Source organism: Dryobates pubescens, chromosome 6, assembly GCF_014839835.1.
Source record: "Dryobates pubescens isolate bDryPub1 chromosome 6, bDryPub1.pri, whole genome shotgun sequence".
In the NCBI taxonomy this organism is placed as follows: domain Eukaryota; kingdom Metazoa; phylum Chordata; class Aves; order Piciformes; family Picidae; genus Dryobates; species Dryobates pubescens.
In genome coordinates, this window is record NC_071617.1 from 39534748 (window position 1) to 39548057 (window position 13310).

The 13310-nt window shown below is 39.0% G+C and overlaps 1 protein-coding gene across 1 annotated transcript in view; it reads right to left on the reverse strand.

Moving 5' to 3' along the window:
- The window catches only part of HEATR5B (HEAT repeat containing 5B), a 61413-nt gene that overhangs the window by 34967 nt on the left and 13136 nt on the right, over positions 1–13310 (reverse strand). Inside the window, exons 13-18 of the mRNA XM_009911711.2 lie at positions 12333–12442; positions 11293–11456; positions 9210–9385; positions 7876–7981; positions 4317–4507; positions 2258–2417 (exon numbers count right to left, since the gene is read on the reverse strand). Of these exons, the coding sequence (XP_009910013.1) occupies positions 2258–2417; positions 4317–4507; positions 7876–7981; positions 9210–9385; positions 11293–11456; positions 12333–12442 (907 nt within the window). The remainder of the gene's footprint in view (positions 1–2257; positions 2418–4316; positions 4508–7875; positions 7982–9209; positions 9386–11292; positions 11457–12332; positions 12443–13310) is intronic.

Consider the following 13310-nt stretch of genomic DNA (forward strand, 5'->3'; position numbering starts at 1 on the left):
ATGGAGATGAAGACAATAAAGAATTTGAGCAAAAAAATGGTTAAGTACTTTGAGTAATACAAACAAAACCCACACACTCCCTTTAAAATAAATATATAAGAAAGTGATTCTTATGACAGGAGCAAGAAACATTCTGCAGTAAAACTGGATGTAGAGTCTGAAATGGGCAGCTGACAAAGTCCTTAGCAAAGAATACCTTTGACATTCAGCAGAAACCAATTTCATGATGAGTTGCAAGCTCCACATGCACTTTCTACTACAGAATTGTCTTCCATTAAATACATAATGCAATTGCACTGAGAGGATTAAGTTAAAAGAATATTAGTTACCAAGCTAGACTTTTAGGATTATGCTGGAAGACCTGCCTCTAAAACTGCTCCATCATCCTCTGATGCAAGCCAAAAACCATTAGCACTAGCAACCACATAACCACTTCTTACAGTCATAACGATGTAATAGCACACTGCACCCTTTCATTCTTGAAAATCTCCATTGCTCATATTCCCATACACTGTCTGTGTATCCTCATTGATTTAGTGAGGGATGAGGTTTAAATGCTTAGCTTTTCACAATGGCCTGGTGTCATGCACTCAACAGAAAATAAGGCAGGTGTGCAGGTTCCACCTGAGCTTCCCCTTTACACTCCAAATTTTTTTTCATAAAGCAGAAACCCTTTCCATTGTGTTTTTTTAAATAATTAGTAGACAATTATAGTCCTCAAAATTCCTTACTCATACACAAAGGAGGTTACATATGTAAACTGGATTTTGTCTCATCTTAAATAAATTAAGGAAATTTAAAAGAGACTTAAAATTGTGTTTATAGATTACTACGTTTTAAAGCATTCCCTCCAAACAAAACTGGGCTTATATTCCTAAGCGGGAAGATTCACTATTTTGATTTTTATGATTGCCCCAAGAAACAAGAACATTCTCCAGTACATGTTCTGTTAAGTTAACAACGTATATCAAGGTGGAAGTATGCTTCTGTACAGTTACTGGGGACTTTATCTTCTCAGTCTGTGGGTATTAAGTGCCCCTGCACATGTCTAGCACACAGCTTGCTGCTGCTGAAGCATAATATTCAGTCACTATTCCAGATAATCACTTCCTTGCAATAATTTGTGAAAAGAATGACAAAAAATTACCTGTTATATCATGCAATGATACCAGAAACTTTGAAGAACAAGAATTGCAGACAAGACATTTGATTTTACTCAAAGAAGGTTGGTGGGGCTCGTTTTGTAGTTTTGAAGGGTCTTTCCCATCTGAATGAATTTTTATTCTAGTACTTTGATGCATTCAATTAGTGGGAAAAAAAACCCAAACCCCCCACCAACAAAACAACAAAAACAACAACCAACCAAAAAACATACTTCTCCCTCTAATACTCAAGTTCATACTGTAGAAGACTAATGTACTCATTCACCTAACCTCTTCTTTTACAGCAGCACCCACCGATGCCTAATGGAGAGCACAGACAGATCACCACACTATTCCCTCAAATATCTCCCAGGAAGCTAAAGACAAAGTATTCTCCCCATTTTCAAGTATTTTCAGCTTAGGAAACTTTCTGAACTGTGCAGTGTTTATACAGATTCTGCAACTCCGACATATTAATTCACCTTTCTACTCTACCAGTAGTCAAGCTGTCATCTTGTGAGAATCCGCATGTCTATAGTCCATACTGGATAGAAACCCCTCCCCACCTTTGCCTTGTCTTGGACTTGGCTCTTATTAGGTCCTCTTCTATCCCCCAGTTGCATTTTAGTTTGCAACAGACTTTTGTTGTCAGAATATAACCACCAAAAGACAATGTACTGTCATACCATGTTCACAGGATGATATATACAGAAATTACTTGCAGAGAAAACTACTGCTAATCACCTAAGACTCCAGTAACTGATCACCACTAGCCAGTTAACAAAACTTTTGAGTTTAGACTGCTAAGGTACAACTAACAAATTTTGATTTACAATTACAGTCAGCTGGGAATACACCCACAGGTAATTAGTCTGGCTCAGCTGACAATCAGATAATCATCAGTCTGGATTAACATGACCACTTGCAACTGCTTCCCAAATAGTTAGGTTATATAATTGCCATCATGTTTCAGATTCTGCACTGTAAGAGTTTATTCATGTACTTTCTTCACACTTCCTGGCATATGCTACATGATTTGTCTTACATGTGACAATCTCTATTAAAGAACATCTGAACAGGTAATTTAATGTTTTTGTGGTGACTGTGGTTTTTACCTGGACTTCAGGAGAGGTTCCATCTTGTGCCAAAGCCAAGAGAATACTGACGCTAGTTTTCAGATGCTGCCCAGAACCTATTCCCCCAACATACCGATGGAGACAACCCAGAGCCAAAGAATGGCCTGTTCTTGATACAACATCTCGAGCAGACTTCAACCTATCAATGTTTAAATAAAAGGAAATCATGTCATTCACTATGTTTGTTACAAAGAACCCTTCAAGTACCATAGCAATGCAAATGACTAGCAGAATTTTGCAGGCCACCTTACAAGACCTTCAGAAGCCCTAACAACACAACCAATGTACTTATCTGCATTGCCATTAAACCACATTATGTATAAGGTTAGTCTCTTTCTGCCTGGTCAGAACTTGATGCTTGAGATGAGTAATAATTTTGGAAGTGAGAGAATGTAGGAGAAGCACTTAGTGTGTACCAGTGTTTAAAGCAGACTAAGAATCAGAAAAGTCACTGCTAGACCACTGAAGTGAAAAGGAACTAAGAATGGAAAAATGAAAAATGACAGCATGCATTGAGAAATAACAAAGAAATCTGCAGCTATATCTTCCCCTGCAAAGTCAACTGAATATCTTCTTAATACAGCTGTTTTCATCCATAGCTGAATTCCATGACTTTTCCAATAAGGCTCCCTTTCTTCTTTTAAATAAAAGAAGAATTAATAGCATTCTGAATGAGCTTGTTGTGTAAAGCAATGACTTTTAAGTATCTTCCACAATATTTCTGCTTCTGAATGCATGTCACATAATTTTAATTAGAACCTTTTCACGCGGTGAGGAAAAGATACCTTAATTAGAACAAATAAAGAGTATTTTTTTCCCTAATTGTCCATATGAGAGGAAAGTATGTTCTTAGCCAGCAGCAAAGTAAATGCCATCTCAGGTATTAAAAAAATTTACTTGACAGTGTCAACAGACTGGCAACCATTAACAATTTGAATCCTAGATAAGAAACCCAGGAAATAGTCCCTGTAACAGAAATTTAAGGAAAGACAGTAAATAATGTACTTCATTACAAGATAAAATAATGGGGAAAACTTAACTCCCCAAGGTAGAAGAGCTGAAATGAAGCTATGTGCATGTAGTTTGGTTAGCTCTGACTAGCTAAAAACATACGGTATAGCCCTAAGCAGGTGCATTCTGATTTGCAGGTAGACTGATGGCTTAAATTTAAGCCAAAAACTAGGAAACATGTTTTCTTCTTGTATCTACTAGACATCTTTCTAAAGACCTGAGATTAACAACAGAACATGGAAAAAAGTTATGGGCCAGTAGGTAAATTAAATCACAAAAATCACAGAGTGATAGGGGTTGCAAGGGACCTCTGGAGATCATCTAGTCCAAGCCCCCTGCCAGAACAGGTTCACCTACAGCAGGTTGCACAGAATGGCATCCAGGCAGATTTTGAACGACTCCAGGGACAGAGATTCCATCAGCTCTCTAGGCAGTCTGTTCCAGCATTATACCACCCTCAAAGAAAAGAAGTTCCTCCTCACATTTAGACCGAGTTTACTATGTTCAGTTTGTGCCCTTGTCCTGTCACTGGCACCACTGGAATAAAGAGTGACCCCCCACCCTCCTAACACCCACTGTTGAAGTGTTTAGTAAGCATTGATGAGATCCCCCCTCAGGCTTCTGTCCTCTAGGCTAAAAAGCCCCAAGACCCTCAGCCTTCCAAATTAATACACAAAGAGGCTGTTTGGATGAAACAGAAATGTTCTCACACAATTCACATTACAGACATATCAGCGTAAGCTGCACTTATCTATCTGAAACAGTTTAGTCACCTTAAGTAACTTGTCAAAAGTTATTCATTGGTATCATTTCACATTCCAAGTAGTTTCAACAACTCAGCTTTCATTTATGAAAGAATCACATGAAATAGATCCAAAAGAAGACTTCATTTGGTTTGTTAGATCTACACAATCATAGCAATCACGCATGAAGACACGAGAATAAGCAATACAGTATTTAGAAGAAGAATCTTCCAAACTACAATAATTACATTTCAATTTCCTACGCTGAATCAAAACCAACTTACTTATCAAAACTGTACTGAGCCATTCTAGCAATGAAAGAGGCTTCTCCGACCACTTGAGCCATTCTGCCAAGAGCTTCACCTGCTGCGCATCTCAGAATAGGGTTAGGATTGTCGAGGGCACCCATCACCAGCGTCAGAGCAGATTTGCGGACTTCTTCTGGTCCCAGCGTGCTTTTATTCTCAGCTAAACCCTACATGACAAAAAAAAGAAAAGCACATTCCAAAGCAAGGCAGAAGGGAACAATGTAAGAACAACTTCACTGTATTTGAGTGAAGTTGTATTTAGTTTATGCACTTTTGTTTACATTTGTGGTCACTTACCTTAAAATACACTGGTTGAAAACATTTAAAACTCAAACCCAACAGTACACACCATATTATGCTTGCTAACACTCTGTTTCACATACAGACTTGCTGCACTGTTCTTTTTCATCCAATGTATGCACCCCAGCACTATTGAATCTGTGCTGGCTTTACATAGTATACCCCAGAAAGAGAGAGAAGCTTTAAGAATCTAACAGCAATAGCTCTTTCTGCCAAACAGGAAAACCACAACTCAGTTACATTTCTGCAAGAATCACTTACATCAAAAGCATTTTAAGTATATGAAAATATTTTTTTCTTAATAACCACATCTTTGCAAATGCTTATACAGCCTGCTACATGAACATTCTACAGAAGAGTAACATGGAATACTGCTTCCGCAGCTTCTTTGATTCCCATACTTCCCATCGAGACACTTGAACGTGTCCAGAGAAGGGCAATGAGGCTGGTGAGAAGTCCTGAGCACAAGCCCTATGAGGAAAGGCTGAGGGAGCTGGGATTGTTTAGCCTGGAGAAGAGAAGGATCAGGGGTGACCTCATTGCCCTCTACAACTACCTGAAAGGTGGTTGTAGACAGGAGGGGGTTGGTCTCTTCTCCCAGGCAACCAGCACCAGAACGAGGGGACACAGTCTCAAGCTGCGCCAGGGGAGGTTTAGACTCGAATTGAGGAGAAAGTTCTTCACTGAGCAAGTTGTTCGTCATTGGAATGGGCTGCCCAGGGAGGTGGTGGAGTCACCGTCCCTGGAGGTGTTCAAGAGGAGATTGGACGTGGCACTTGGTGCCATGGTCTAGTTGTGAGGTCTACCGAGACAGGTTGGACTTGATGATCCTTGGGGTCTCTTCCAACCTCAGTTATACTGTGATTAATAGTAAATAGCCTTTCATTACAGCTTTCAAGAAGTCTTGTACTTTGGGGGGAAAAAATTAAACACATGTAAAGTACACACACTGCATGTACTATAGAGGAAGAAGCGTATAGTTCAGATTGTTATTTTCTGATCCAATATCCTCATTTTAGCTCAAATTTGACATGCATTTGGCCTCTCAGCATTGCACAGGAAATTGCAGGCACATGTCTCACAATCTGCTTTTTGACTTTAAGCAACATGGTTTGCATTTCCCTCTGCTCTGCCCTGGTGAGGTCAGTCTGGAATATTGTGTCCAGTTCTGGGCCTCTTAGTTCAAGAAAGACAGGGAGCTGCTTGTGCGAGTCCAGTGCAGAGCCACAAAAATTATTAGAGGGGTGGAACATCTTCCTTATGAGGAGAGACTGAAGGAGCTGAAGCTCTTCAATTTGGAGAAAAGGAGACTAATGGGTAACCTCATTAATGTTTATAAATATGTAAAGGGTGAGTGCCAAAAGGATGGAGTCAGGCTCTTCTCAGTGATACCCAATGACAGAACAAGGGGCAATGGGTGGAAATTAAGGCATAGGAAGTTCCATGGAAACAGGAGGAAAATTTTTTTCCCACTGTGAGTGACAGAACACTGGAACAGGCTGCCCAGGGGTTGTGGAATTCCCTCTGGATATATTCAAGACCCACCTGGATGCATCCCTGTGGGACCTGGTATAGGTGCAGTTTTGCTCATCACCCAAGGACATGGAGCCCCAGTAACAGTTAGCTTAACCTAGGCAGCCATATTTTTTTTTCATGGCAAAAGTCAGACAGGATACTAACCCAATTTTTAATTACAAGCTGGCACTCCTGTGAGAGTAGCTTTCTCCGTTAATTGTTAATTGCTAAGAGTTAATTGTTAAGAGTTAATTGCTCTGAAGACGAACAAAGATGACAATGACAGATATTGTCTGACAGACTCATGAACTGGGAACTATACAAAACAGCATCAGGAAAAAAATAGAAATGCCTTAAGAAATTTGACTAGTAGAATGAAAATCCTGCACTCTAAGACACCGTGTTCCAGAAAGCCTTGAGGCAATGCACGTTAGTGAAACCAAGAATTTCTCAGGAATATTATTTGTCACTTTCTGGCTGGCTTCCAGATTTGATAGCATGAGGTTGGATTTCCAGGTGTAGAAATGGAACAGAGCTGTAACTAAAGTCAGTGGGACTGGACATGTCAAAAAAATCACAGAAAGCTTTAGGTTGGAAGGGATCTTTAAAGGTCTTCTTGTCCAACCTCCCCACAGTGAGCAGGAACATTGTTAACTAGATTAGGCTGCTCAGAGCCCCATCCAACCTGACCTTCAATGTTTCTGGGGATGAAGCTTTTACCACCTCTCTGGGCAATCTGGACCAGTGTTTCACCAGCCTAACTGCAAAAAAAAAAATTCTTCCATCTATCTAGTCCAAATCGGTCGTCAGTTTAAAACCATAACTCCTTGTCCTGTTGCAATAGGCCCTGCTAAAAAGATTGTCCCTGTCTATCTTATAGGCTCGCTTATTGTGGCCTTTGGGTACTTAAAAGTCCCCCTGCAGCGTTCTCTTCTCCAGACTGACCAAGCCTGTCCTCAAAGGAGAAGTGTTCCACCTATCAAATAATTTTTGTGGCCACCTTCTGGACTCACTCCAACAGGTTAATGTTCTTCCTGTGCTATGGGCTCCAGAGTCCTAAGCATCTGGAATTCTGTGTAATACTAGGGAGCCTTAAGAAGAAAAAAAACCAAACCAACCAACCAACAAAAAAAATCAAGGTATTTTCATGAGCCTTATCTGTAGAATAGAATAGAATAGACCAGACCAGACCAGACCAGGTTGAAAGAGACCTTCGAGATCATCGAGTCCAAACTATCATCCAACACCATCTAATCAACTAAACCATGGCACCAAGCACCCCATCAAGTCTCTTCCTAAACACCTCCAGTGATGGTGACTCCACCACCTCCCTGGGCAGCCCATTCCCATGGTCATTCACTCTTTCTATGAAGAACTTCTTCCTAACATCCAGCCTAACTTCATCCTAACATCCAGCCTAAATGTCTACAATATAAGAGGTAAGTACTTAAATCCATGAGTTCAGAGTAAACAAAACTACAGGACTGAATTAGGAAATAAAAAACAGATGATTTGTATACTGTAGAATGCTGATGATATAGCCTCATCTGTTCTCTGTACTGATACATTCTGACAGGCTCTCGTGTTAGTATCTGGGGAAAAAAATACCAGTTTTGGTGTTTTTAAACATTTGACTGCTGAAGTCATAACTTTAGTAACACTAACAGCCTCTTCTCTCAAATACAAATCTATAAACTTTGACATCTATTACAAGTTTTACCTTCAATGCACTAAGAACAGCTGTAAAGATATTAAGCTGCACAGCTTGCTGACGAACACCTTTAGCCTGCTTGACACATTCAGCAAAGTGATCCAACATCTGCAATCTGAAACAAAGTAAAGAGCATAATGATTGTTTCAAAATACAAACCAGAACACAACTGGTGGGGGAAAAAAACACAAAACAGGCACACAAAAGGGTCTTTTAAAGTTCAGTCACAAAATTTATGCTTCAAGGAATTGAAAAAGTTATTCATTTTAGGTAGAAAAGGTTGAGTTACTCTAAATTTCCCTTGGGTGGTTCTTGACAAATGTTTACTATTCCTTTTGAAGAAAACACCATCAAAAGGACATGAATCTTCAGATACAACTGTTTGTATAACCAGAAAGCTATGAGGACAATAGTGAAACAGTGCCTCTCCACTACTGTTTAAAACAGTGTTACCCTCCACATCCCTATCATTTTTCCAACAGTACTCCCCATTTAACCTTAATTTTACCCCCATTTAACAATGTCAGAAAGTATTACAGGTGACAGGAGCACTCCTCAGAAGATACCACAAAGAGGGGTGAAACGAATAATCTGCATTCTTAACTACTCACCAGTTTCCCAGCTAAATCTTTCCATAGCTAAAAACAGATATAAATCCAAGTTGAATTAAAGCAAGCTGGCCTCAAGTCTATCCTGTGCTTACTGAAAAACAAAATTGACTGCTGAGGAAAAACTGTTTCCACAAGGACTGCACTGAAAGAATTTTACTTTGAAATGTGTCTAAGAGCTACTTTCACTCTGTGTGCAGTAACAAATGAACTGAACCAAGTGATAAAAGTAGTCCTGACAACTCCTAACTCCACAAAGGTAATGTGGAACACAAAGTACAGTAAGCAGAATTCAATTCCCTCTTTTTCACCATGCAAAAAAATCACTTGCCAACTATAAGCTAAATGGTTTTAGTCATGGAAGCCAAATGAAATTAAATGGATGCCACTGCTATGTTGTCAAAGCTGACTCGAAATTAATTGCAACAATAATTTCTGCAGGAAATTCTGGTTGCAGACATATCGGCACTGTTAAATGTGGCAAGAGAAAAGAAGAATCTAGTCTCCACCTCTAAACCTTAATCTTCAATTCATCTTATTTCTAAGCTGAGTAGACATATTATGGAATTCTGAGACACTATTAACATCAAATACCAAAGTCTGAATTTAAAGACACTTGATATCAAAGTAAGCTTTTATTTCAAGAAAAAAAACCCACACAACATGAATCACAACAAAATACTATCCAGAGAAGAAGGCATTAGATTCTGAAATTGAATACTGATGTAAACTGACCTATGTTTGTAAGAGACATGAGGAAAAACCACACCAAAGAGAGCCACCGATGCATCGATGACAGATACTCCCAAAGGAAGGGGACCGGGCACAGCTTCACCAGCAGGGATGCGCAAATAAATAGAAGATGGATCATGTTCCAAAGCACCACTCCCAGAGGCACTGTTTGGCTGAAGCTGAAAAATGTCACATAATACGAACACCTCTGAATGTATCTTTGTACATAAAATCTGGAGTCAGGAAATAACCAAAACATATATACACTAGCTTAGGACAAAATCAGTTACAAAAACTGAATGCAACTGCAGTGCCCCAGTGCATACGCACACTGGCATTACTGAGCCAGCTAAATCTCAGAGGATCATAGCAGTGAATAGCTGGATAAATGCACAAACTACCACTCCTATCAGTAAGTGAGGGAAATTAGAGAAAACCAAATTAATTCTGGCACTAATAGTACCTTCTGTATCACTGACTACAAAGCGACATTTTTCAGAGAAAAAGGTTATTCATTCACTCTGTTGCAATACAGTGTACTAAATGTTTTGGCTGTAATGATTCCTTACACAAAGATTTACAAACAGTATTAAAATTACTAACATTCCTGTCATGAAAATACTTCTTAACCATCACACCCTCAAGTAACTATTAAATAATCATCTATTTTTTCTGAAGAAAAACTTACCTTATTTAATCTTTAACATACCTTATTTATTCTTTAATCATGAAACAAAATTAGAACCTACTACCCCTGCATTATTCTTAAAAACCCATAAACCAGCAAACATTTCATGAGAGCTCCATACTTCTTAAGAAAATGTAAAACATGACAGAGCACAAGAGAATCCTGTAATGCACTGCAGGGTTTCAGTTACCAGCAGTGACAGCGTTTTACACATTAGAAGGTTTAAAACCAAAAATAACCAAAAAAGTGGTGGAGGATTCAAGCAGGCTTTGTGGATTGAAGACTAAAGTTTACCACATCAAAAAAGGGAAGCTTAAAATACTCTTTCTCCACTTTGGTATGTTGATCTTTTCTCAGAAAGTTTCCCCTTGGTTTCTCATATTTGAAATCAGTTTCAGGTTTTGGATCTGCTTAGTCAAGGCAGCTGCCTTCTGTGAGACCCTGTCCTTATTACATGGGCATTTTCAGCTCCCTCTTCTCCTTACACCAAGAAATTTCTGAGGAGTTGCAAAGTTTATGATGGCACAGTTCAGCAAACGCTGAGAAGGATTTGCTGTGTAGAGACTACAGTTCACCAAGAGATCAAAAATTGAGCAGAATTATGAAGACAGAGGTAGGCTGGTGGGCATACCCAGAGGAACATTTTTTTCCACGTGATTAGATCTTGAAATACATGAAGGCAAAAGGCTTGAAAAGAGGCCAATAGCCCCTTCTTAGTCATCACAAATTAGGAAAGCAAAGAGTCCACTATTACCAGACAGTTTCCTCAACTATTTAACACCAATAAACTGTTTCCTATGTAATATTCTCTTTCCAAGGGCTGCATGAAAAATGGTAACTGGATCAGTATTACCAATTGATGCAAAAAAGATAGATCCCCACAAAAGTACTTGCTTCCTTTATTTACATTTTTAATTTCTATGTTTCAAGTGCAGCAAATCCCTTGCAACACCAACAGAACTGTCAACACTTTCAAATCAAGATTTCATACTACACCTATAAAGCTAGTTAAATCTTTTTGTTTGTTTGCAGTAAGACCATATTGCAATACTGATATTTCAGCAGCACTTTTGTTAGAAAACATGCCACGTGGAACTTCCATGTCTTCTGGTTCAAAAAAAAATTGTATCGGAGAAGAAGGTGGGGAACTTTGTTTTCTGTTAAATGAATTAGGTTAGTTAACTAACCACAAACATACAAGTAGTGCTATAAAATTTGCATTCTCAGCTGTAGGCAGTATAAATCAAAATGGTACACTGTAGATGGAAGGGCTTCATCTACCAAACCTCTGAAATAAGACTAAAAACAAGGCATGAAGCTTCAGTTTTAGAAGGCTTCCCCCACATACATCACACAAATAGTGCAGATGATTCATTATTCTTCTAGGGTTTTTACTACCTGATCTTCAATTGACTTGTGATCCGTTTCCTGCAGCCATGAGCCAAGAAGAACACTGTCATCATAATGACAAAGAGACCTTAGGAGTGATGTGGTTGTATTAGCAGTGTTGTCTGTCAAAGTAAATTCTGCTACCAACACTCGAAGAAGCGCATTAAATGATCCTAGAGGGGCAGATGTTAAAAAGAATCATTGCTGCTTCTTACCCAAAACACTTCAGCTACTGATCACAAGTTACAAATTAAAGCATGCACCATTACCTCAATTTTACAAGTTGCAAAGAAAGAGAGAAGTAAACCTGACATGACTAGAGTTGACAGCAAGGCTTCAAAGAGAACCCTGGGCTCCCAATTTCCAAATCAATTGGGGGGTTAGACAAGATGCCCTTTGAAGGTCCCTTGCAACCCAACATGTGAATGCTATAAGCAAGAGATCAGGACATTGCTTGAAGGATGAAAATCCAGATTTTGCAAAAATTTGCTCATCCACATGATTACATGAATGAATTAGAATTGGTATGCTATGAATTAACAAAAACAACAACAAAAGACCATTAATCTGTCATACCATATCGGATCATGTGACAGTGCCTGGCAATTCATAGCATAAATCTGTCTAGTAGATCTAATCATGTTTTTAAAAACCCAACAATTATAACCCCCAGAAACCAAAACTAAATCTTCATTCTCACTTCTGCTCTTTGAATATACTAAGAAATAATGTTCTCCATTTTTAGGTAACAATGACATAAAACACCTAAATTGGATTTCAGAACATGACCTCCACACCTCTCAATCCTATAAATGGGGCTGTAACTTTTATATTTCAAGTGTTACTCTGATAATTTGCAATATTCATACTCTGTAGTTATTCTGTCAAGATGACATAGAGAAGATGAGGAATACAGTATGAGACTCTTGGGAGATTCCTAGTATTCCATTTTGAACTTTTTATGTGCTTCAAAGGCAAGCACCAAAAATACATCAAAAGCAGTAAGGAGAATTTTCACTTTAATGAAAATTGTTAAAAAATGTATGTACCTTCATATGTCTTTGGAGGCAATAAAGCCAATATATCATAAAGTCTTAAACGGACCATAGCTGCACTTGCTTTGAGATGAGTTCCATGGGTTTTAGTTACCGACGGAATGCTGTAGAATCAAACGAGAGACAACCAGAAACACTGCAGTTACTGAGAAGAGAATTTTCAGATTTCTTTTCATAAGGTAAGTCTCTAGCCAAGACAAGCAACTGGGAGAGGGTGAGGTGAAAAAACGGCCCACAAAACCCAACCCCAAACTTTTTTCTTTCACTTCTGTAAAACATTTTACATCTTTTCATGAGCGTATTGCAAAAGGAGAGAGTTTAGCAATTCGCATCTAGTATACCAGCATCATAGTTATCTCAAAAGCCCAATGAACTGGAAATCTAACTCACAATTAACTGAAGTTACCACGGTAGGTAGAATAGAATAGAATAGAATAGAATAGAATAGAATAGAATAGAATAGAATAGAATAGAATAGAATAGAATAGAATAGAATAGAATAGAATAGAATAGAATAGAATAGAATAGAATAGAATAGAATAGAATAGAATAGGTTGGAAGATACCTTTGAGATCATCAAGTCCAACCTATCACTCTATGAGGAGAGATTGAGGGAGCTGGGGTTGCTTAGTCTGGAGAGGAGGAGACTCAGGGGTGACCTTATTGCTCTCTACAACTACCTGAAGGGGGGGTTGTAGTGAGGCGGAGGTTGGTCTCTTCTCCCAGGCAACCAGTACCAGAACAAGAGGACACAGTCTCAGGCTGCGTCAGGGGAGGTTTAGGCTGGAGGTTAGGAGGAAGTTTTACACAGAGAGAGTGATTGCCCACTGGAATGGGCTGCCTGAGGAGGTGGTGGGGTCGCCGTCGCTGGGGGTGTTCAGGGCGAGGCTTGACAGGATGCTTGGTTGTATGGTTTAGTTGATTGGGTAGTGTTGGATGATAGGTTGGACACGATGATCTCGAAGGTCTCTT